Genomic DNA, 25,196 nt, shown 5'->3' with positions numbered 1-25,196 from the left:
AAGTAAATCCATGAGCATTTTTCCTCCTAAATAAACAAAATACACAAATATATTATTTCAGAGCAAATCAAAACAAAATTGGAATGTGAAACTAAAGTATCGACCTTACTACGATACTGATACTGATATCAACTTGGTATTGATATAATCTGTATTGTGGATTGACTCAGGATAAATGGCACTTTGCTTTGTACTGCAAAGCAAAGTCCCAACATGTCTGGGACCTGGGAACTCAGGTCCCAGACATGTTGGTAGGATCCAGAAATCTTATGGGCTTAACCTTGTCTGGAAATAGTTGAATTTTAATAATATATTTTATCCAGAACATAATGTAGTAGTGTTCAATATTTAGAGGGTTTTTTACGGTGGCCCTGAAGGGCAAAACATTAACAAAAACACAACAACATTAACAAGGCACAATTACAAATTACAAAAATACAACATTAACAAAAACACAACAACATTAACAAGGCACAATTACAAATTACAAAAATACAACATTAATGAAAACACAACATTATTGAGGCACAATTACAAATTACAACAACACAACATTAACAAAAACACAACATTAATGAAAACACAACAACATTATCGAGGCACAATTGCAAATTACAAAAACACAACAACATTAACAAAAGCGGTACAACATCAACGGAAACGGAAAGGGTAAAATACTTTGCAGAACGGCACTTTACAAAGTTCAGTCCATTTACTTGTATTAGCTTGCTGGTAGATAAGCCATTTTCAATATGGCGGATGCTGTAACGTATCGCAACATCGGGCCGACCCGTTCAAGCGATAACTTCCGGTTCAAAAGCACTGTCATCCAATCAATGACCTCTCAGGTCTCCAGCTGGGACATACCCTTTCCGTTTTGTTAATGTTGTGTTTTCGTTAATGTTGTAGTGCTTTTGTAATTTGTAATTGTGCCTCGTTTAAGTTGTAGTGTTTTGCCACTGTAGTTTTTGAATAAATGTGTACTAAAACAAAAATTGCATGGGATTTCTTAACTTGGTTACAGTATAGACAACCTAGATGCACCACATTCACAAATCACCCCACAGATAGTAAAAAAAAAACTGCAAATAAAAGCAAGTATGAAATGTTTTTTTAAAGTACATTCACTTAAATAGATTTAAGCAATACACATGCAAAATATACATATATACAAATATACACAATCAATATAATGCATTATAGAACTAAGAAAAATCTAATACTTTTAATTTTAATGCATTAAAATCTATATTAAAAATCAATTAAAAAAGTCAACTTTGCATTAAAAGTGCCATTATCTACACAATGACCGCATTCACACGCCAATTTTGATATTGGCCAAGAGCTTGATAAACTTCTTAACATTTTAAAGTTAGTCATTATATGAAAAGAGGGTTTTTGGGGGGGGGGGGCTGGGGAAACCGGAGCGCCCGGAGAAAACCCCAATGACTGACCAGAAGACAACACACACAGTGTACTGAATTGGTAAATTCCTAAAGCAGACCAAATGAAAATTTGTTCAGAAGACTCTACTCAGGTTCAAAGTGTACATGTTTTTGTTGTTTGTGCAACTCCTCAGTTTTTGCCAGAGCATCAGGTTCTGAATCTGGTTTGGGCTGCATATCTTCTGATACGTCATGTCTCTCTTGTACTTCTTCCTGGCCGCTCACCTCCATTTTATCTTCAGGGGTCGCCTCCTGTCCTGATATTGGTGGTAATAAAAGAAGATCTGTTGTCCTCGCATGCATAGCTTCACTTAAGCATTTGGGTGAATGTTCTACCAGGGGAGTTTTATCCTCAGAAGTCAATGATGTACGTGGCTGTTGTTGAGTTGGTGAACGGGATACCTTTTTTGTTATTGGCGGCAACACTTGAAGACTTTTTTCAATTGCATACAAATGTCCAAATCTGCATCTCCGTATTGTCGCCACCTCTAATGGTGTGGCTGAACGAGTCGGGGGAGTAGAAGGCTTCTGTTTAGTCTGCGGGCGCTCTGCCTTTTCCAAAGATTTGGATGCCGACGGCGATTGTGCTTGAGAAGATTTTCTCTTCTCATGAATTAATCCTTTTGTGGAACGTCTTCTTTTCTTGTGCACTTGGACGGGAGCTGGCTGTTCAGGAAGCGACTCATCGTCGGTGTCTGAGAGCTGTAGCATTTTTAAAGGCGATGCTTCAATACAAATCTCGCCCTCTTCGTGTACATGTCCTTTTGCGCATCTGGACTTTGTACGCTTGGTCGGAGGAGCAGGCGGCTGTGGCTTTTGTTCGCTCTCAGAGATCGGAATCTTTTTTGGTTTAACTTTTGTTTCCTCCTCACGTGGACGTTCTCTTTTGCCCCTCTGTGTGGTTTCTGGTTTCAGGGGCTCCACCTTCTTTAAAGTTGATGGTAGAACTTTTGTTTCCCTCTCATCCTTATGTCTGACTGTGCCCATGTATAGTCTTGAGATGCCTGATGGCTTAGCCTGATCTGCAGGACTCTCGGGTGGGAGTGGTTTACGATGGGTTGGCATTAAGGGAACCTTTTTGGATGTTGGTGGTAATGAAGGAATACGAGAGGTCCTTGTCTTTGATATAATCGGACGCTTGGCTTGTGTCGTCACAGGTTTAAAGGTTGGTAGGCCACACTGTAGGGCTTTAATCCTTTCTGAGATTGATCGTTTTAGTTGTTTCTTTTCTGCTCTACTCACGGCATCAGTCTTAGTCCACGTCTGTGAAGATGGAGCAAATCCAAATCTTTTCAAATCACTAATAGGATGTCTGTCAAGCTTTTCTCGATCGAGCTGCATAAATCGGCTTTCGTGGAATGGATCTGTTGAAGGCTGCTCTTCCTCTGGGCTCTTTGTTAGAGGTACAGCATCTGTTTTCTTCTCAGGCATTTGTTCTTCTGTGCTTGCTTTTCTCAGAACACTTTTTACAGGCCCAGTCGTATGTCTAAGGGTCTCAGCAATTTTTGGCTGCTCAAGTGGTTCTGTGAACCTTACCCTTTTTACTTTTGGTGATGGTGGAGGGGGCATTTTAGGTTTTTTAATTTCCTGAATTATAGACTCTTTAGGTTCAAATAAGTCAAATTGTTCCTGTATTGACTTAAACATTTTTAATCTTTCTGATAAAGACAAAATGACAACTGGTGTTTCCATATCGTCACTTCTTGACTCCCTATCATATATACTCTCCCTTCTAATGTCTGACCGACTTAACCGAGGCCTTGTTTGGATCTGTGGCGGCAACGCTAGCAGTTTCTCCAGTAGTAAATCAAGATTTGTTTTCTTCATAGGCAGCACAAGGCTCTTAATTTCTGTTCCATCTGTTGGAGACTCAGTCAGGGACTTTTCTAATAATTTCACAGACCAAGATGGCTTCCCTTCGTGTTCGTCTGATTTTGGTGATTCTTCGCTTTCAGATAATTTGATGTATTCATTGCTTTTGTCAAAGTCAGCCAATGGAGAATCATCTTCAACTGTTTCTGTTTCCATATGTTCAGCCTCATGACTTGCTATAATCTGTGGGATTACTGGAGGTTTTTCAGTTTCATGATATTCAGATTGCACCTGGACCTCCTCCATAGGCTGTTCAAGTATTTTCTCCTCATCTTCACTTGGAGATTTTTCTGACGTTTCCGGCTCTATAGGCACGTTGAAAAGTGGAGACAGGTATCTTATTCTATTGCTACGGAGTTCTTGATAGTATATTTGCTTCAGCTTTTTCATGAAGAGTAATTCCTTCCTAACTTTAGCAAACTGAGCAATTGCACCTTCAACTGAAATATCTATAGGTGAAGAATTTTCTGGCAATGGCCTCGTCAAACATTGCATGTACTTTGTGTCTTGAAGATAATGTATTAAAGTTAACAAAAACGGTTGTTTGTAGATCATGTAGTCAAACTCCATGCCATCTGAAACTTTTTCTTCTTGTTGTGGCATACTCTCTGGTCCAACCATTTCTATGTCTTCTACGGCCGGAACTTGTTTTGGAACCATGTTCACCCATCGATCCTTTCCAAAGATGCCAACAAAGGTACCAGTATTTGACCAGAGTTTCACATTGTAATCCACCTCTGCTGTAATTATTTTCTCGCAAGTAGGGTCACATGCAACACTTATCAACTCAGAAGTACCGGCTTTCCAAGTGGCTATCAGTGGAGTTGGTTGTGAAGGGAATAGCCATCCACTGATTGTCTCATATTCCATATTATCTTTTGTTTGAAGACCAAAATCCTCAATATCATACAAACAAACTACTCCATAGCTATCGCCTGTCAGTAAAATGGTTTCACTTTCAGAAAGTGACACACAAGTAATCTTAGCACCATCTTGTATGACTGCCTTGAACCTACTTATCAGTCCTCCGTTAATTGTCGTTGACCATGCCGTAATGTAAAGATCTCCTATTGTCAGCAATGTGCCTGTTGTAGCAGTAACCTCTCTGCTCTTCAGAGATTTTACTAATAGAACTCTTTTTTCTTCACTTTGCTTCAACGTAGACTCGATCAACAAATCATGTCGAAGCGTTAGCTGGCGGAGGTACAGTTCAACACTTTGTATTTTAGGGTTGTTTGTTGTGTTGATATAGTACAAAACGGTTAAAGTTTCTAAATCCCAAGTGAGAACATTGCCATTGCTGGAGGCTGCTATCAATTTGTCGTCATGGTAATCCATCGAGGAAATATTGCTCAATAGAAAATGCTCGAACTCATTCCTTAACTTTCCATTAGAATCCAACTGTAAGATTTTTGAGGAATTCTTTGTGGAAATGTACATGTCATCGTTCATGAGGACAATGCTGGTCACATCATTCGGTAAGGTTGTTTCTAGAATTTCCAGCTGTTCTCCATTGTTAAAGTTCCAATGTTTTATTAACCTGTCACAAGAAATTGTGATCAGTTTGCGGTTGACTTCATCGAATGACATAAATGTGTTTCCAGCAATCTTCTGTTTGCTTGGTGTAATGTCAAACTCCATAACAGCCTTTCCGGTCAAGATATCCCACACTGTCACAATGCCTTTCTGGCAAACAGAGATAACTTGCTTGTAAATCCCGTGATAGAGCATACTGCACAAAGGCATGTAGTGTGATTTCAAGGTCTCATGGAAAACATTGGTTCCCCTTCCAAAACATTTTCCAATAACTGAGTTAGCAACATAAAACTCATTGTTGTGTATGTTGTAGCATACACTGGTGATTGGGGCTGTTGGTGTCAAGCCACTGGGAAAAATACGCTGCTTGAGGTTCCAGTCTCCATCAGTCCAAAAACATATCTGTTTGTCTACCGATATGGAGACAAACATTTTCTCTATGGAATTGTACACAACATGGGTGACTGTTTCTTTATGTCCAATTAATTCACGTTCATAAGACTTGGTTTTGTGAGGAAACCACACCCGTAGAACCCCAGACATTCCACCGGTCAGGAAATACCTGGACCAAGGAGAATACGCAACAGACTTGTAGAATCTGTAGTTCCCAGGGCTTCTATAGATCTGTGCGTTGACAGCAGGCTCACTTCTCTCTTGGTCAAACATGCATTCTATGACGGCCATGAATTTGGATGTAGCACCGCACACGGTAAAAGACTGTAAAGATGGAATGTATTGCACTTGAGTGCAAATGTCATCAAAAATAAAAATCTTCAGACTGTCAAAGTTTTCACAGGTTGTGCTTAGCAGGGATGAGACAGTCACAGTTGGGTAGTGTCGCAAACAGCTTCTTTGTAACTTCTTCTTGTTGAAAAGGCCATTATCGTGGATGTAATAGGAGACGTACACAAACAAAAATCCTCTTGAGTCGCCACACGCAAAAATACCCTTGTTCCCATTACAATAGTAGTCCATGGCTGTAAACTCTTCCTCCAAGATGCAGAATTTGATTCTCGTTAAATCAGAAAAGTGCTCACAATTATAGAATAAGATCTCTCGGTCAGACGTTGAGACAGCTAGCATTTTGAGATCGCTGATGTACAACACATCGAAAACATGCATTTTGGGAGTATGGTGATAAGCAGGTGTTGTCGTCTCTCTTTCTTGAAGGGGAATACATTTTGATATCTTTAAGTCATTTGACCAGTATTTCAGCGTGCCATTTGTTGTGACCGTAATGTAATTATAGCTTTTGTAAGACCTGATTGGTTCCATTAAGCAGTAGTCCCTGAAATCCTGTGCGGCTCTCAGATTGGCGGGTCGGCAAATCATTTTCACAATTGGTTTCAGACAGTCAGTCTGTGTGTACGTAAAATCATATGGGAAAAGTATGTTCTTGTAGTCCAAAGTCTCTGCTTGTTCATTTCTCTGAAGGAGATAGTGCAAAAGTTCTCCTAGATCTACGGTTCGATCGCAGTTTGTGTCAATTTTCATGTGTAAGACACGAACCTCCTCTTTTGTGATATCTGTGTTTATCTGCGCCATCATCTCATAAAATTCATCCATGTCCAGGCCTCCACTTTCATCAGTGTCGGCCTCTTTGAATAGTTTCACAATTTCTGGAATGTTTTCCGCTGTGAACATCTTCTCTGCATTCGAATCCGACGATGCTTCTTCGGTCAACATGTTGTCCACGTTTAAAGGCTCGTCTATGTGGGCTATCGATTTGGGAAAATGTCCGTCGAGGGACTTCAGTATTTCGGCCTCGTAGAAATCCGTTTTCATCGCTTTCCCTGGTTTTTGAAACATCTTGCCTGGAAGGTGATTTTAGAAAGTTTTACGATATCGGTTCCTGGAATCACGTGTCACTCTGCTAGAAGTGAAACAAATCAAGAATGAGTTTTAAACTTTTGTTTTACTATTTAGCATCCTGGAATAAGGTGCTGTCACCAAAGATCAAAGCCCCCTGTGACGTAAGCTGACGTTGCTTGGTAACAACAGCGTGTGTGGGAGGAGAGGAAAAATCAGTCTAAGTGGCCCATTTTGGATCACTGAATGTATCCAGCGCTACATTTGTTTGACATCATGGAATGATTAAAATTACCAAATGTTAAACTCCGACTTCTACTTTTTTAAAACTAAAAAGTTGTCCAGCCATTTATAGCCATTATAGCCATTTATATTTCTGTCTAGATGAACCACCATGCCTGTTGATTCACATTTGACACACACACACACACACACACACACACACAATTACCTTGGAGTATTAAGCTCCATTTTAAAATAATACAACGCACTGGAATCAAAATAATAATCTCTGCTACATTTAGCATTTGATCAAGCAGCAAAAACAGCAAAGTTTCAAATAAATCCAGACAGTTTAAGTGTAGGGATGAAGCCCAGGTTTGAGAATTGACCGAAACAAAAACTGTTGTTGACATCTACAGACATATTGGCTGATTCTTTGAAAACAGCAGTTCTCCAGGCCTTGCATTGTAGGTGGACAGCCAAATTTTGGAATATTGCTTAATCACTTAAAACCTTCTCTTAATTGCTCAACAACCCTACCATGGACCTGTCTGCTTTGTCTCTTGGTATGGATAAATGATGCTTATTCATCAATGTTCTTTAATAGACCTCTACCACACAGAAGTTGGCCCTGTTTACTGATTACATGACGTATGAAGACAACTGATTGCATTGGAATTTGTTCAGGGTGTTTTCCACACCACATGTTTCTTAATGTGCCACTGTTGGTCTTTCACAGCATCATAATAAAATAAATGTAAGTTTGTAGTTTTACAAAATGTGTAAAACTTCAAGTGGCCTGACTGAATGTGTTCGTAAGGCGCCGTCTAACTTGTGGAAGGGGGCTAAACACAACATGCACCAACTCGTCTCCCAATGTGCACCAAGTCACGTGCCGGTACTGAAATAGAAACAGTTAATTATATGGACAAATGAAACTTTCATAGTTCGTCTCTTTACTGGCGAATCCGACCTTTGTCCCCCCCTTCATCTAAACTATACAAAACAAAATTGGGCCAACAAAGAGCGCATTGTGTAACTCGTGATGTACACACGTTAGACACTAACTTTCTTCTTCCAGCTCTTTTCAGTGTCTGCAGAACCATTGTAAAGTGGGAATTATACACACACCACACCAAAATATAGGCTGAATGGTAGAATATTTATATATTTACAAATTTATTTAGCATTTTAGGCGTCTATACGGTTACCCAGCCAAGACCCCGGGAGGTCCAACTCCAGCAGTGGGAGCTTCTATGTCAGAATGAAGAGTTCTGATCAGTTTTAATAAGAGAAATAAAATCGAAATGCAGGTGTAGGATTTTCAAAAATGAAAATGTTTTACTGGTGCCACTAACATTTTGGAGATATTGTTAAATGTTTCAGGAGGTCAAAGGTCAACCAGTCAGTCCACTCGTATAAAAATCGAACAAACTATGGTGTCAATCAACTGTGTTATGTTTGTGCAGCAAAAGGAAAAAAACTCGCTTGAGTGATTATAATTAAGATTTTTACAAAATTAAATGAAATAGATATAAATTTTTGCCATGTTTGTGTAGCTCAGTTGTAGCACAGTTGATTGGTAACAAATTTATATGATTGGACAACCAGCCGGCCCACCATTACCTCTAAAAATAAAACATAAAAAAATAAATAAAAAAAGCTTTGCATTGATTTGCACTGAGAAAACTAGGAAAAAAATTACCAACAAGAAATTGAACTTGAGGAAATTTACTTAATTTCCAAGAATCACTGGGTTAGGTCAAGAAACTGGCACTGCGATGCTTTACTTAGTAAGCGATCATATCGACTCATATGTTTTCTAATTGATTATTCACACACAAAAGATTCCTCTGCCCATTTGAAAAATGCAGCATTTGGGTGAATGTCTCAAACTAATGTGCGAAAGACTTTAAAACCTTCAATAAATTCCCGTACAATTCAATTTTCTTAGACACCTGGAAGTTTTGTCCCCACAGAGTTGAATGCTCTGACTTAGTATTGAAATAATTTGTACAGAGATTTTCCGATAGATGGAAAGGAAGGATGAGTCAAGGACATGACACAAGTGGCTTCGTTATCCATCCAATTAAATTTATTACCAACATAAAGCACCTTTGGCCGTCCAGGAAACAGAAACTGAAGAAATGGGGGATATGTCCCCAGGCATTCAGCTCCTAACTCGTACATCCTGCAGACTGCAGTTCTCAATCAAAGCACCAGAAAGTGGGGGCATGATTTCAGAAGACCCCATTATGCAGGGAAAATGTCATTAGCAATTTTACAATTTCACGCATTGGTGCGGCTAACATCTCTCTGGAAGACGGCAGGTCATGGATGAGAGGTAAGAGGCCTCCAAACTCTTGGAGCAAGTCAGACGTTGAGTAATGTTCAGTACTTAGCATGAGGGGAAGAGGAACTCACGTTTTCCTGTCCAGCATCACCGCACATCGCTCATCCTGGTACAATTACATTTCTGAACTGAGGACAGAATGCCTTGTTTCTCCAACTCCCAACAATTTTGAGGTCACAGCAACTCATCTGCTCATCTCCATTTATAATCCCTCTCATATCTCGGACCAGAGATAGGTTTTTGGCAGAGTTAGGATCGGAAAACTTCATTAGCTGTGTTTCCTATGACCATATGCTTGTGCAAATTGGAATCATGAAAATAAATTTGCCTAAAGGAAACACATCTTATATGAAGGGGTTTGCATAAGACTGACATGACACGCTCATAAACATGAAAGAGCACCTGTCATGAACATGAAGGAGTCTTTATGAATGTCTGACTGTCGTCATGAAGCGTCATTCCATAAATAATGACACTTTTAATGGACCTTTAGTGCAAGTTTTAGTACAATTTTGCAATGAAAGTGTCATTATTTACGGTCAAACATTCATGAAGACTCCTTCATGTTCATAACAGGTGATATGTCATGTTCAAATAAAATAACTGACATTTACTGATAAAGTTTTTTTTTGTTTTTTTTGGTTTTTTTTGCATGAGGTGATTTTCCAAAATTATTGTACTTGTGTATTTTGCAAAACAATAGAATGGAGACACTTTTCGCATCACACGAGTCATGAGATCAACAACTGTTGACGGAAAAGACAAAGATGACAGAAAGTGGCAGGAGGATGACGGCATGTGATTTTAACTGCGTTTATTTAACTTTTCATTAAATGCAACTGCCAAAATGTGTTTTTTCATCATTAGAGGCACATATCTGGGTTTGCCATTAAAACATAGCACATATTACGCTTTAAATTTTTTTTTTATTCCAAGATAAATTTGTACTTTCAGTCTAAGTCAGTATTGCTAAAGAAGAAAGCCCAATTTCTCTCTCTCTCTCTCTCTCTTGCCTTAAACTAACATATGTGGAAAGTTTCTAGAACAAAAAACATTTGCATCAGAAATCCAATTAAATTTATATATTTTTCCCCATATAATACCTATAGTATTTTAGCAAAAGACAAAAAAAAAAAAAAAAAAAAAACATCGAGCAACCTCCTATAACAACCCTTTCCGGAACTTCTTGCACTCATTAATATATTTAAAACTCCAAAACCAAGGCGAAATATCTGCATTGCAAATGAGTGTCAAACCGTGGGCAGAGGAGATGGATGACTCTCCCCTCTCTGAGAGGCAGCCTCTGCCAGAGATTGCAGATCAGAAGAGGCTATAATTACGACGCAGCCTCAGAGACATACTGGAGGGATCAACCAACAAGTCCTCGGAGCTGTCAGGCTTTCTGAAGAGAGCACAGTGCCATAATTGAGCCGCGCTGAATGGGTAGCATAAAGAGAGGTTGGACAATCAGCTGCAGTTGACGGCTGATGCATGAAAAGGTTTGTGGTTCCGCGCCTCAAAAGATGTGCTGTGGTTTCTAAAGGAACTGCAAAAGTTCTCCAAAACAGTGATCGAGTCTCTGAAATCTGCATAAACATATTGTTGTTTGGAGCCTCTTAATACAACTTATAAAATAAAAAAAGAAAATCAGTTATTAGGAACAAATGGCCGTCTCAGTCAGTATAAATGGGGTTTTAAACATTCATAACCAACACCAGACTCTATCTCAGACTCAGATTTAGTTCCTCCGGCTTCCTCTACTGCATTTCAAGCACTTGATCTGCATTTTTCTGGTAAAACTTCTAAATGACTGCTTTTGAAGTGCATAACATAAATTCAAGTCTTAGAATGCCACTGAGAGCAGCTGCAGCTTTTACATTGATGGATGTCTGCATTCCAAAAAGGAGCAGTGTTACGTCTTTTTCAATTTATAGTACAATCCAGGAACTATGTTAATGTCAGTAGTTTAAAAAAAAGCTAGATATATCAAATATAACTTAAAAGAAATTTTACATTGCAATGCAACACGTTGAAATCGGGCCTTTGTATCTTTAAAAACGCCTGCTCTTTCTGAAACTCCGCCTTCAGGAAGTCACCACAACATGGCTCCTCCATTAACCTTTAACAACATTTCTACCAGTGTTGCCCTGAAAAGTAGCTCCTATAAGAAGATCAGCAAATGTGCGGTTCCACCAGGTGTTTGCTAATTGTTGCTGGCTAGTCTGAAGGAGCTGGGGGGGAAAGTAATCATGTAAACTTTTTTTAAAAAGTTGATACTACATAATACTGCCACTTTAAGGAATATGTTTCTAGTCTTCTGGACTTTTGTCGGAGATATGTCGACTTTGTACATCAAGAAATAGAAATTTCAGATTACCGTAATTTCCGGACTATAAGCCGCGACTTTTGTCTCACGCTTTCGACCCTGCGGCTTATACAACGATGCGGCTTATTTATGATTTTTTTCTAACGGCCAGTAGGGGCGCTGGAGCAGAAAAGGTAAGCGTGAGACAGCTGGAATATATCTGTAGAGGAAGACTAATGTAACATCGTTCTTTGTGCATGAATAAAATTAGCTTGAACAGACCCTCATCATGGAGAATGCAAGAAGAAATGCATATGATGCAGCTTTCAAGTTAAAATCAATCGAGCTGGCCGATAAAGAAGGAAACAGACACTGAGGAAGAAGACTTCCATGGTTTCAGTGCACAGGAGGAAGAGGATGACGGCTCTCCGTGACTTTTAACCGTATGTTATTTAAACCAGCCCTGTTAGTGTTGTTTTGCTATATTGCTGCTGTTCAGAAAGAAAAGCTACATCATGTTATTAAAACTTTAAAAACACCTTCTGTGTACCGTCTTTCTTTGTAAATATCTCATGTTTCAATGTAGGCACATGCGGCTTATACACCGGTGCGGCTTGTACAAACTGTGTTTCCTTTAAAAATGTAGGAGATGCGGCTTATAATCAGGTGCGCTCTATAGTCCGGAAATTATGTTAGATGGAGTGCCAGTGAGCCTCAGTGTTCAAGTCTTTACACAGATTTTCAACCAAATTAACTTCAGACTTTGACTTGGCCATTCTGACACGTGGCTATGCTCGGTTCTAAAACCTTCCCTTGTCTGGCTGTGTTGTTTATGTTGTTGTCCTGCTAGACGGCAAATTTTCACCCCTGTCTACACAGATTTACTGTACTAGCCTGAATTTTCAGAAAGGGAACAAAAGACAAAGACATTGAGCAATCTTTAGGATTTTCAAGTCTGCCTTTTGACTGATGTCCATAAAACTTTACACAGTGTCGAGTGTATTCGTCACGTTGGCCTCGTGCCATCCTACGGTGGTGTTAGCCGCTCAACTAAATCTCATTTCGACAAGAAAACAGGCTTGTGTTTGTGTCATGGCATGGAGGGACAGAACTGTCCAGATGAAGCCACCGCCTCACAGCCACCTTCAGGCTATTTTGCAACAACAGGGCATTGAGGGAGTGGAGGGGGTGACACCAGGGGCCAGGCAACAATCGGCGTGATGTCAAAGCCACAGCTGTAAAGAACTGGAGGAGGTTTCAGCGGCCAAAACAAAAACATCTGCAGTTTCGGAAAACATCACTGTAAAGCAAAAGGGCAAAGTCACTGAAACATCTACAGATAGCTGGTGTGTCTTCCAGAGGGTGAAGGAAGTGAAATGCTTTTCAGATAAAATGTAAGGATTTTTCTGCTAAACTCCCTGACGAAACGTTCACCATTAAGGTCAGGTGTTCACTCCTGCAACTCCAAAAAAAAAAAAAAAATCGTTTTTGATTTTAGACATTTTCCCCCACTCTTTGTGTCGTCACTTACGTCACTTGTTTTTTGTTTAAAAAAGGGCAAAAAGCTCTTTAAAACTAGCTGGTTTGAAAAGCAAAGATCCCATTTTTGGTTACACTTAAAAAAAAAACTCCCAAGTTTGAGGGTCTTTTGTTCTACACTGAAAAAATGAGAATTGAGGGGTCTTTCATTTTGCACAAACAAAATAAGTTAATACTACACAAGACAATTATGTCTCTTGTATTTACACGATTGAATAAAGAATCATTTACTTAATTATCAACAATAATGAAACTACACATTTTCTTTACGTTGGTTTAACGTAATTATATTACATTACTAAAACCATTGTAATCATGTTTTATCATCACCGGAAATGATGCAATATATCAAAAGACACTCTCAAATATGATTGGATAATAATAAGAGCGGTCTTTTTAATGTTAACCAATCAGAAGCCAAACAAGATATTTGTAAAGATATCGCGATTGCCGCCCAGTTTCTTCCGACTCCTCAGCGACAAGAACGTTTAAGACAAATCTTTAGAGGAATATCGATTAGGTAAGTGATCTAAATATATATATATTGTAGTTCAGAATGTTTCCACATGATTATTGTCTTGTATAATAGCTCATTGTTAAACTATCTGCATGTTCTTTGGTTTTCATTTTGCTAGCTATTCTTATTAGTATAGCTAATAGCTGTAGCTAAATACAGCAGTACAGAACAGTATGCTATAGTCCATCAAAGTTGTCCACAGAAGACGGTTGTTACCGATCATATTTTTAATTTGTGTGCTTGGGATAGATCAACGAGGTGGTTTCAATAGTTTCCAAGCAGTGAAATGCCACCAGGAGAAGTGTCCGTTACTTTATTTCCCTCATGGCTACTGTGACGATTTAGAACCGACTGGCTTCTCAATGTTCTGTTCGTATAGAAAATGCATGTTTTTTGTTCTTTCATATTAGCACTGTCAAGCAAATGAGCCACCTCTTCTGGGATTATACCCTTGTGGAAACATGATACACTAACAGAACCGATATTCGTTATTATGGTAACAATTCTGCATGTAGCGTCGCTGACAGAACGACAAAATAAGAATATGAGGGATTTTGAGTACTTCGACGGGTTTCTGGGTTATTTTCCCTTATCTGTGGTGCACTGCGCAACATTAATGATCCCCTCCATCTTCATATTTCAATTTGCTAACGTAACGGTTCGACTGCATCAGCGCCGCTGTATGGATGCCAAGGCCATCCAGCACAGTTCGCTGGGGGCGCAATGGTCCAGCGCAGTGCTGGAGCACAGTATTCGGTATGAGTAAAAATCCGAATGTTTTCCAAATTCTCAAGACTTATGCAAAGTGTCCTTTGTAAATATCTACTGATAACTGCAATATATGGTAACACATTTTTTTTTTCTTTAAAAAAAATGTATAGAAATATTCGAAAAATAGTGTGCTAGGAACATTTTTGACAGATTTATGAACCACCTGCATCGGAACAGTACTGTTTTGTGAATGTGACATGCTTATTAATGACAGGTAGAATGTTTGTCATGTAGATGTTGTTACTGTGAGCCCAACAGTCGTCTCTGGCTCGCTGTCTATCGCCGCTCCGTAAGTGTCAGCCCCTCCAGCGGCGGCGGCGTCTGAGAGCTCACCCTTTTTCAATAGCTTAAGGGAAGACTCAATGTAAAGTGTTTACAAATTTGGGTTGTAGAACAGATGTAAATTAATTATGGCTCCCAGATAGGAATTGCTTTTTTAATTCATTTTTGTAAGCCAAGATGATTTAGTATAAAAAAACAAATTTAAGTTTCAAATGTGCCTTCCAAACTTTAGCACCCATGAATTTTATGCTGATGGCAGATATTTGTCAGGACATTGAGTTTTGGTAATCTGGTGAAGAGCTTAGATTTTTTTTTCTTTTTTTTTATATATGTGAAGTTACCTGCTGGATTTTCAGCTATCTCACTCAAGGTTATCTTTGTGTGTTACAGGTTTAGGTGGTGCTGGTAATGTGGAGTTGTAAGGGGTCCAAGCTTTTGCATCACTACAAATTAAAACATCCACATTTTGGACGTCATTGCCACTTCCCATGTACATACCTGCATTGTCCATGCAGAGAGGTATGACCTGTCTCATACATGTTTTTTTGGATACTGTGTTAATCTAAGATGTCTAGGCACATTTACTTCACTGTTCACTTTGGCAACACGAGTGATTGTGGCCTTCTTCCAGATGTTTATAATTTGAAAATCATTCCTTTGTGCTCATTTTTTCAGATAAATGCTGAGTTTAAGAGAATTACGACCATACCGCTTCATTCAAAGTTCTTCTCTCAACTGGATCTCCACTGTGACAACCTGAGGAAGCTCTTCAAAAGAAGAGGAGGACAGCTCGGACAAAAGCTTAGACAAATTGTTGCACAAATAGATGATGTAAGTGATGTAGCCATAACACAACTAATAATATAGAAAATTACATTTTCTTGTTTTAAATGTTGTCAACTTGGACTTTTACTCTTGCTTATTTTCATTTAAAACTTTACTTTTAACTTTATTAGTTTCTATCTCTTCACCATAAAAAACATTTGGGTAAAGTACATTATTAAACTTCATTGTGAAGCACAAGGCTTGAAAAAAATTCTAATTTTTTCATACTGAATTTCCTTCAGTGTGAAGATGTTGATGTTGCACGGGAGTGTGTCATTAAGGAGTCTGCATATATATGGGAGAAGATCCAGCCAAGCTCATCCATAAATATGTGGTATGTATCTTAATGTGTATTTACACCTAGTGATAGATAAATCAATCTAAATATAGAAATAGATTTAGATCTGCATATAGTTGTATCTATATAGACTTAGATGTCTCTAGCTATCTAGAGATAGATCTATCTTTACATGAATAGACACATAGATCTGTCTATATCTACATGTAGGTATACTTAGAGATATCTGTAGAGAAAGGACTAGAGATATCTATCTATCTAAAACTATCTATTTCTCTAAAACTGTCGATCTATATAAATCTATCTATATATCTATTTATTTCTCTATGTTATGTTAACTATATCTATATATCAAGAACTAGATACAGCTAGGTCTAGAGAAAGAGATTAATTTGTCATTTCTTCACATAGGGTGTGGATGAAGCTAATATTGAAGAGGGTATTGGAGCCACCACCATCGGTGTTTTTCATCTTAAAGACTGTTCTTCAGCAGATGAAGACATCGGGGTCGTTCTTGAAGGTATCAAAGTGTTTTTCCAATTTGGATAGTGTGCCAACAGCTGTTGCAATTTTTGGACTGATATATGCAATGAACCTCGCCTACCCTGCTGACCTCCGCTACACTTTCGAGGTATTACAGAAAATACTAATGGAACTGGATGGAGGTAAACTGTCAAACAAGGCATTGTCCCTTAAAAACCACCTCTATGAGTGAATAGAGATTTTCTCATGTTTAATTTGGTAATGTTCTCATGTTCAGTTTTTGTATTTCTTGTTGTATTCTTTATTGGAGGACACAAATGTATTTTTTTAATGAGGAACGTTCACCTGAAAGACTGGGCTTCAGCAGCTTTTACGTTCCAGTATGTAGTGCTACTTATAACACTACTGCTACTTAGTGTTACAAATATGTTAAAGAAATTTGCTATAAAAGTTACATTACACTGATTTATTGTCATGCAAATTACATGTTCAGAATTGTTTTAGAAATTTGACATACTTTTCTAAATCATTTTGTCTTTCATATTAATATCTTATAGATAAAATTTTAAGATGTAGTGTTTCCCTTGTAAAAAAATGTTCTTGTTTTTACACATTTGTTTAGACTATCACTATGGTATTACATAGTAATCAGTAAGACATGTGACAGATAATTGGTGTAAAAAGTTTAGCTTTGTCTCATATTGACATAACATACTGATAGTTTTAACAAATATGTTAAAAAAGTCTGTAAAGCTATGTACTGCAGCATTAATTAATGTCATTTGAATACATGTTCAAAAACAGTTTGTAGAAATTTGACATACTTTTCATAATCTTGTACATCTTTTATAGAAATATGTCTCAGGTTTTCCTTCATGTTCATAAAAATTGTATTTACTAAATTTAAAAAAATGTATGTCTCTTCAATTTAAAATATGTTAAGTACAAAATGGTGAGATTTAAATTTTCTTTCAAATAAAACTAATTTGTTCAGTAGCACTCGCTTTCTTTGTCTTTCTTGTCAAATATCAGTCTTTAATTTTTTACAGTAGAACAGCATATAGAGAACTTGAAAAATTAAGTAGGATTTAAAGCTGTAACATGTGTTCCATTAACATGATAGAATTGTGTTCAAAACACAATTTCATTGAGTAATACTGGCAGTGAAAAATAAGCTGGTGTTATTCATTACAATAGTGTTGCTGGGACATAAAAAAAGTTATTGATAATACATAATATATTTACATTATGGTAAGAGATAAAATGTTTGTAGTTTCAACTTAATATTTTCAAGTAATCTCATGTAAATAAAATATGTTGATTTGACGAGCTTTAAGTATTTGAGGGAAAGAGGGAAAATATGTCGGTTCTACTTATTTGCATTGTGTGGGACCGATGTACACAATAAAATTAAGTAAAATGAACAGCTTTTTTCTTTCAGTGTAACGGCGTCAAATGTTTGCAGAGTAAGCCTTTAGTTCCAGAAGATGTTACATACTGGACAATGATAAAACTTCACCAAAATGAGTATAAATTGAATTTTTATTATTTAAAAGGGGTCGGGGGTCTGTTGAGCATTATCTCATGTTGTGATGTTATTCCCTGTTCAAACAGATACCTGGAATGTTGCTTTTGTCCTTTCATGAATGTCTGAGAAATCTGGCAGCTACTCAGGGGCGCCTTAACACCTGCTCAAACACTGCATTGCCTATTTACCCAAAGCTAAGCCTTGGAAATTCAGTCTCAAGGCAAGATTCTGTATCACAGAGGACCTTCTGGAGAAGGACTGTGTCTTTCCCACGCAGCTCCTCCAGACTAGCGGCAGCAGTAATCAACAAACACCTGGTAGAAATGTCCATCTGCTGTGCTTATCATATAAACTGCAACGCTCCTAAGAACGCCTGTAAATGACATAAATGGACGCCATAGAGAAGCTTTGTGACGGCAAAGGAGGAAGAGTAGGAGGTTCTTAAAGTGACAGAGGTAAATTTCAAGGCGTCAGATACGGCTATGATGCAAAGTCAAAATTCCACAGATACAACAGATACTTGATTATAGTACAAAATGTTATGTATAAAATACATAATACCACCTATTTCCCCTTTAAGGAATATTTCACTCAATCTAATGGGAGACGATTCTCCTCATAACTCAACAGAAAGGACCAGATAACTGAGATCTGTTTAATAGGAAAAGTCTCTTCCTACCTAAAACTTATTATACTTCATAATAAGATTATATATTATATCTGAATAGGCCTTGAGTTGTTAAGCCTTAGACCTTTCATGTCGATCGCTGTACTTCTTCACTTTTCCTGGGGTAAAAGTATCCAAATGAATTATGGTACAGATACATTATCTTATCCATACAGTCCAATCTTCATCTTCCATGAATTTATCAGGGTAATTGTCAAAAAAAACATATTTTCCTTAAGTTTTATGCAGAGCTTGGAAAACTGTGTCTAGTATCCTACCATGGTTTATGTTCTCTATTACGTTTTCGACTCTTTCCAATAAAAAGCTGGAGTTAAATGTGCAAATTTCTTCACTTTTTGACAGCGAAGAACAACCTCACGACTACTTACCAAAGTACAACAACAGAACCTTTTTAAAAATCACACTGAGGCAATCAAAAAGCCTCTTACTGACCAGTCGTCCGCTGAAGGAGCCTGCATGATACAACAGTTCGGAGACACTCTGCAGAGAAAGCAAGCAGACTACTCAGTCAACAAAGAGACAGATGGGGCAAGTGGTGGGCTTTGAGTGCCATGCTTCAGATGAGAACGGACCGCCAAGTATTTTGAGAAGACGACGGCCATCTGCTCAAATTGTTACAAGTGTGATGGTGGAGACGAAGCCATTTACAAGTCGCAGCAGTAATCTGACGCGTTCTGTTCCAGTTATACCCTAGAGATGTACACACAGCTGGGGTTAGACCTTGGTCATAGACGGCAGTCGTTCCGGTTTTGTCAGACGGACCTTCTGATGAATATCAGATCTGATGCAACTGGCAGAAAATGTATTACCAAGCTGTTAAAGTAAGAATACGACTGTTTATCACCCAATTGAAGTAAAAACACATCTTCAACCACGCCACAAGAAGAAACGTCTCTTCAGTCCGTTGACTTTCGTTTATTCTCTGCAGGTGCGACATTACAAACACGAGGGGCTTTGCTGCAAACAGCAAGTGAGTTTCAGAGATGTGGAGAAAGGATCCTTTTTCTGTAGATGACTCCTGGCACAAGTCAACAATACATCAAGAGGAATTTGAAAGTGAAGTGTCAGATGTCAGATTTCTGCTTTTGATACAAAATACAACCTTTCAAAGCCCTCCAGCACCCGAGAGTCCATCCAAAACGGAGCGTGAAAACTTATGTTGGACCTTTCATACTGGAAGCAGACGGCTTTATCTCAGGAAAACCGCATCAAAAAGTCGACTGTGGTCTTTCTTCCTTCATCAGGAAGGATGGATTGTCAGTTGAGGAAAATCTGAAAGTGTACGAAATCTGTTTCGAGTAGAACTTGACTCTTTTCTCTTCACACGCAAATGTTCTATATGATGAAACTAATATTTATATCAATTGTTTTCACATGGTAGCTGTCCAAACCAAACAGGCACTATATGAACAGTAATCCCCAGCAACTCATCCATTAGGTTGCAGAACAATTACAGCTCTTCAGGCTTCATCATGTGTATTCTCCACCCCTGAGCAGGGGCCCCAACAGAGGCATGGGGCCCATATCCCACCAGGAATCCACTGAGAATCTATCCCTAAACACAGAGAACCAAACACACACGCCGGCAGGCAGAGAGACAAGCCACCAACAGGATGTGGGATGGGGAAAATTAAGGATGAGATGATCCCAAGTCTCCCTCTTCCCACTCTAATGTGGTGTTGATGCTCGTTGTTAAATGATCTGAAACACTGACATGTGACCATAAAGCAAAAACCAAAGAAATCTGGTGCAGGGAAAATTTCATTTCCTATAGATGTCCAGTACTAAAAAAGCTTATTTACCAAATCCGTTGCTTTGTAAGTTGATATTTATAGCTGTTTTGCTCCAGTTGTTTATATATATATATATATATATATATATATATATATATATATATATATATATATGATGTCATCAACAGGCATAGCCTGAGGCCCACCATTCATTCATTTTAATTCAAACCATACTTCTGCTCTTAATTAGTTGCTGCTGAAAATAATTAAAGACTTGCCTCCAAGTCTAATGAGTGAGTCTGGGGAGCTAAATAAGGAGCTGATGGCCACACGCGTTCCAACATCAAACCAATTATGCCCGTGTCCTTGTCAGGAGCTTCCCCGTGTGAGGGGACAAAACAATTTAAGCCCACGCCCCATGAAACACATCAAAGTGTGTGACTGGCTTACGCAACGTCACCTACCGACTCTGCCTGCTGCAGATCCGGTCGCCTTGGAGCTAAGGGGTTTGTGTTGCTGTTGGGAAGGGGGGAAGGTTATTAGGATGAGTGTGTGTGTATGCGTGTGCGTGTGTGTGCGTGTGTGTGTGCTCAGAGGGATTTCCATTCTGAGCACAGAGCGGTAGGAGGAAGCAGTGCAATTACTCACATTTTTAAATGCAGCCCCATTTCATAAGACTGCCTTATTCATTCAAATGTATCCAAATGATTGGACTAGACACATGTAATTCTGTGGCTGTATAATGTATAACTAATGAACGTTTCACTTTAGTCCAACCAAGGTTAAACCACATCGACCCCATCAGCACAACCGCACCACATAGAAATATAACTGAAATTATAGCCAACTTAAAAAAAAAAAAGTAATCTTATATACGAGAGTTACTTTTTAAAAAATATTTTTCCACTTTGCAATATAAAATATTCAGGGTTTATGTGATAAACCAACACAATGTGCATGGTTGTAACATGAAAGGAACTGATTTTGAAGAAAACACTTTGCAAACTTTTGCGATTTACCGAAAAGTCAGCTTTTCTTCCAGGGTTGCTTCATGTTTCCATCTTTCCATCCACTCTGACCAGCTTCTCTGTCCCTGCGGAAGAAAAGTGGAGCTTTAAACCTCTAAACTCTTTTCTAAAAAGCAACGTAAAACTCCTCTGTTTCAGACTTGATTGTACATCACTCCCCTGTGTTTTACATCTGCTTTTTTTAACCATGTAACAACTGGTTTTATAGTAATTTGTGTTTTTGTTATGAAAAACTACAAATAAATCTTTATTTGCTTTACATGTTAAAAAATACTACGCTGCCATCTGCGTCTTTTGTGGTAGCAACTTTGTATTCCTTTACACTCCCACAGTGTTTTTGCATCCAGGGAAAATACTGTATTTTCCTGAATATAATATATTTCCTGAGTTCTGCATCTTGTAGTCTGGAAAATATGGTAGTTAAATCTGGACCCAAGTTACCAGAGAACCAGTCATGTGGAAACCAAACAAACAAACAAACAAACAAAACAAAACAGGATTTTTGGTTTTCCTGAAAATCTTTCTAAATTCGGAACGGCGTTATTAGGCCATTGTAGATTAAAAAAAGAAAAAGAAATGGGAGTAAATATCTGTCAAAAACTCACATTTTTAGATTAATCTAAGAACTTGGAAATTTTGTAGTTTGAAAAGTCCAGCATTTGCTAGAAAAGAATACACTGGAATTTTTAGATTTCAGAAATTTTCCAGAAAAAAGAAACAACAAAAAACGTGGCAACTTCTGAGTTTCTGTAGCCAATTTTGACATTTTGTGTCAAGAGAATTTGAGATTGATCTCAAAGTTTTTGAGTTTTTTGAAGGACATTTACTTTTCTTCCTATCTACAATGCATTATGCCTAGTCTGCATGTCAATAAGCTTTTTCTAAACAAAGTAGATGTACTTTTTGCATATTAAAGACACGCTGGCTTAGTGAGTCACCCAGTGAATTCATAAGTAATTTTCACTTTGGGCAGTACATGTTCTTAAAATGTGTAAGCTATTAGCAAAGTTCCCCGAGCCTCGAAAAATGAATTATTTTTCTTGGTTGTATTTCAATTTATTTCACTTCCAGTTGATTCTAGAAATACAAAAAAAACATTTAAAAAATCCTATCCAATCACAGACTCCTTTACTATATTGTATAACTAGCATGATGAGTTTAAGGTGGACGTCAAAGTAATTTGTTTAAAACAAAACTCTGATATCAGTGTAAATTGCACAATATGCAGTCCATTTCTGGATGAGCCACTTGTGTTTTGTGAATGCATTGGAAGCCATGTGAAAATATATGTGTGTGTGTGTGTGTGTGTGAGAGAGAGAGGGAAAGAGAGAGAGGGCGCAATGGGGAGGTTTTCGCTGATCGTAAACAAGAGCAGCGGGAAAACAAATAGGTGGTTCCCCCCACTGCTTCCTGCCCGGACCCAATCGATGATGCGTGATAAGGCAGCGGTGAGATCTCAGGGTGGGGAGGGAGACAGATGGAGTCGGCGCGGAGTGCAGCATCTGTGGAGCAGCGGCTGTCAAACAAAGCCGAGGCACCGGAGGAGCTGTTTTGCATTCCCAGAGAGCGCCGCTGCTGCGGTTAATTAAAAAGCTGCAAATGAAATATGGTCTGCAGACGGGGCAGACTGTAGACTGGGGACCCGTCATGGACGTCGTTTTCAGTTTGTAGTGGTCTGTTACACGTCTGAGTTGAAATTCACTCTTCATCCAGTAACATGAGGAATATGGACTTGACGGATGTGTTTTATTTCCGATGGCACATTAACAGTTTTGGTGTTTTATATATTTTACTGCATCAAGCCAATGACTAATTGAGGAATTACAACAGAACTACAATTTATGCATTATTAACAAGCACTGGTTGGGAGATATTTAACTAAAAATGTCTATAAAGGGTGTTTTAATACCAAGGGGCCAATTAGACAATAATCCACACCAAGATTTTGCCTAATAGATGAACCATGAGCAAATTTTAGTGACTGAACTGCAGAGAAATCTGAGAATAAAACTGTTTTAAAATTTATTATCTTAACTTATTTTCATAGTTCATAGTTCAACAGTTCTCTGAATCGTAGCGGTTTGCAATGATGCGCCATCTTTCTCTTGACAATAACCTGCATTCCAGGATAATGCAGGTTCTGAAATCAAGCAACAGAAAACTTTTGCATAAGGTTAAAATGCTGGTAATAAAAAGGAAACCGAGAATTAAGACAGACTGACTGCTATCTACACTTGGACAATTTATCAAGAAACAAATGTAAAAACACAAAAGTAGTGTCAAATTCCTGGTCAAAGAAATCCTTCCCTGGATCAAGTTTCTAAACCCAACCTTTGGGATTCAGTAAATTACTTCCTAAATATCTAGTGCCATTGAAATATCAGGTTAGTTAGTTCAATTTTGTACAACTTTTATCTGTACCTACTTGAGCCAAACAATTGGAGGTGGGCTCTTGAGTGACATACATCACCCATGTCTTGCCTCCGACTCCCTACACCAAACTGTTTCGGTCACTGCACTGATTCAAGGGGATGTCATTGTGACAATAACCACCCCTAAACCTAACTCAATGGCGAAAGATGGAGGAAGCCAATTTTAACTGCTTGTATGCAAGATCTTGTTCTTTTGGTCGATAAACTGCCTCCATCTATCCATCCAACCATCCATCCATCCATCTTCTTATGCTTATCTGGGGTGGGATAGTAGCTTCAGAAGGGAGGCCCAGACTTCCCTCTCCCCAGCCACTTGTTCCAGCTCCTCCGGGGGAATCCCGAGGCGTTCCCAGGCCAGCTAAGAGACATGGTCCCTCCAGCGTGTCCTGGGTTTCCTCCCTGCCTTCAATGCATACATTTTTCCACACCCCAATTGACACTTCAACCACTCTTAATCAAGGCACCAAGATACCGACCCCAAGGTTGCAGAAGGCAGGCTAATCCTATATTGAATTTAACTACTAACCGATTCAGTGGCAAAAGAATAGTGCAACATTGTATCAGACAAGTCAACTACTTTAATAGTAGATGACACTGGACAATGTAAATCTAGGAACCCTTTGACTTTTACCTGAAACACCTGAAAGCCCAGAACCTCTAAAGAGTAATGCATAAAGCAAATCTATAAGAGAGAGAAAAAAACAACAAATCACTTGCTGCCAGCTTGGGGACAAAAATAAAACTATTCCCTTGACTGACAGGCTGATAAGTGCAGAAGCTGTAGGGGGAGGTCACCTTCAGATAAACTAAGGTGTGTTAAATCATTTATCACTGAATATGATAGATGGGAGCGGAAGCTTTAGATGCCAGGAATCACGGGAAGCGACCAGGGAAATAGATGAGGGCCCTGATGCTGTTAGAGCTCCCGACAGGAACCAAACAAACAGCCTGGAGTGAGACTGCAGCGTCAGATGATTGAGCAGTGTTAGAGGAGGTGACCTGAAATGAGACGGTTTACGGCGAGGTGTTCAGTTGAAGGTCAGTAATTACCGATGAAGCGGTAAAGGTGCTGAATATTAATAATAATAAAAAAAATTACTCTGACATTACACCATTACAGAAACAACAAAGTACGTGGTTTTAAGCCAGTACTCGTCAGATGAAAAGTAAACTGCATTTTCCAGATGCTTCAGTAGATACAGCATTGAGCCTCTGCAGCAAAGACAAGATCAGAGACACAATAGTTCAAATAGACACTTGGAAAAAGAATATGCACTTGCCTAAAACCGACCAAAAGTAAATCTTGAAATCCTCAGACTTATCAAAGCAACAGTGGGACAAACCCAACTGGGCTTTGCGTCTTTTACCGAATAATGACCTAGGAGCAAGAGATTCAGGTAAACCAAAGTTAACAAAAAATAAGAATGGGATCTCGGTTGGGACACCAGGATTTGTGGCGTCTAGCTTCAGTAGTGAAATGGTGACCGTGTCCGAGCAACTTTGAATACTCTCACGCAAGTTTAGTGGTGC

General features: G+C 38.6%; 1 protein-coding gene and 1 long non-coding RNA gene across 2 annotated transcripts; one reads left to right on the top strand and one right to left on the bottom strand.

The window, feature by feature from the left end:
* Window positions 1–360: 360 nt before the first annotated feature.
* LOC122826804 (WD repeat-containing protein on Y chromosome-like) lies at window positions 361–6,662 on the bottom strand. The gene is made up of 2 exons (XM_044109142.1): window positions 3,923–6,662; window positions 361–371 (listed from the first exon to the last, which is right to left on the bottom strand). Exons 1-2 carry the CDS (start codon window positions 6,660–6,662, stop codon window positions 361–363), a joined length of 2,751 nt encoding a protein of 916 aa, XP_043965077.1.
* Window positions 6,663–13,226: 6,564 nt separating this feature from the next.
* Window positions 13,227–17,253, top strand: LOC122826676. Its single transcript, XR_006369840.1, has 5 exons — window positions 13,227–13,601; window positions 15,042–15,170; window positions 15,327–15,482; window positions 15,719–15,810; window positions 16,186–17,253. It is a non-coding gene; the product is annotated as an uncharacterized LOC122826676 (long non-coding RNA).
* The last annotated feature ends 7,943 nt before the right edge of the window (window positions 17,254–25,196 follow it).

The sequence above is a fragment of the Gambusia affinis genome, linkage group LG23, assembly GCF_019740435.1.
Source record: "Gambusia affinis linkage group LG23, SWU_Gaff_1.0, whole genome shotgun sequence".
NCBI lineage: Eukaryota > Metazoa > Chordata > Actinopteri > Cyprinodontiformes > Poeciliidae > Gambusia > Gambusia affinis.
The sequence above is the reverse complement of the archived record's forward strand: the minus strand, read 5'-3'. Positions and strand labels throughout refer to the sequence as shown.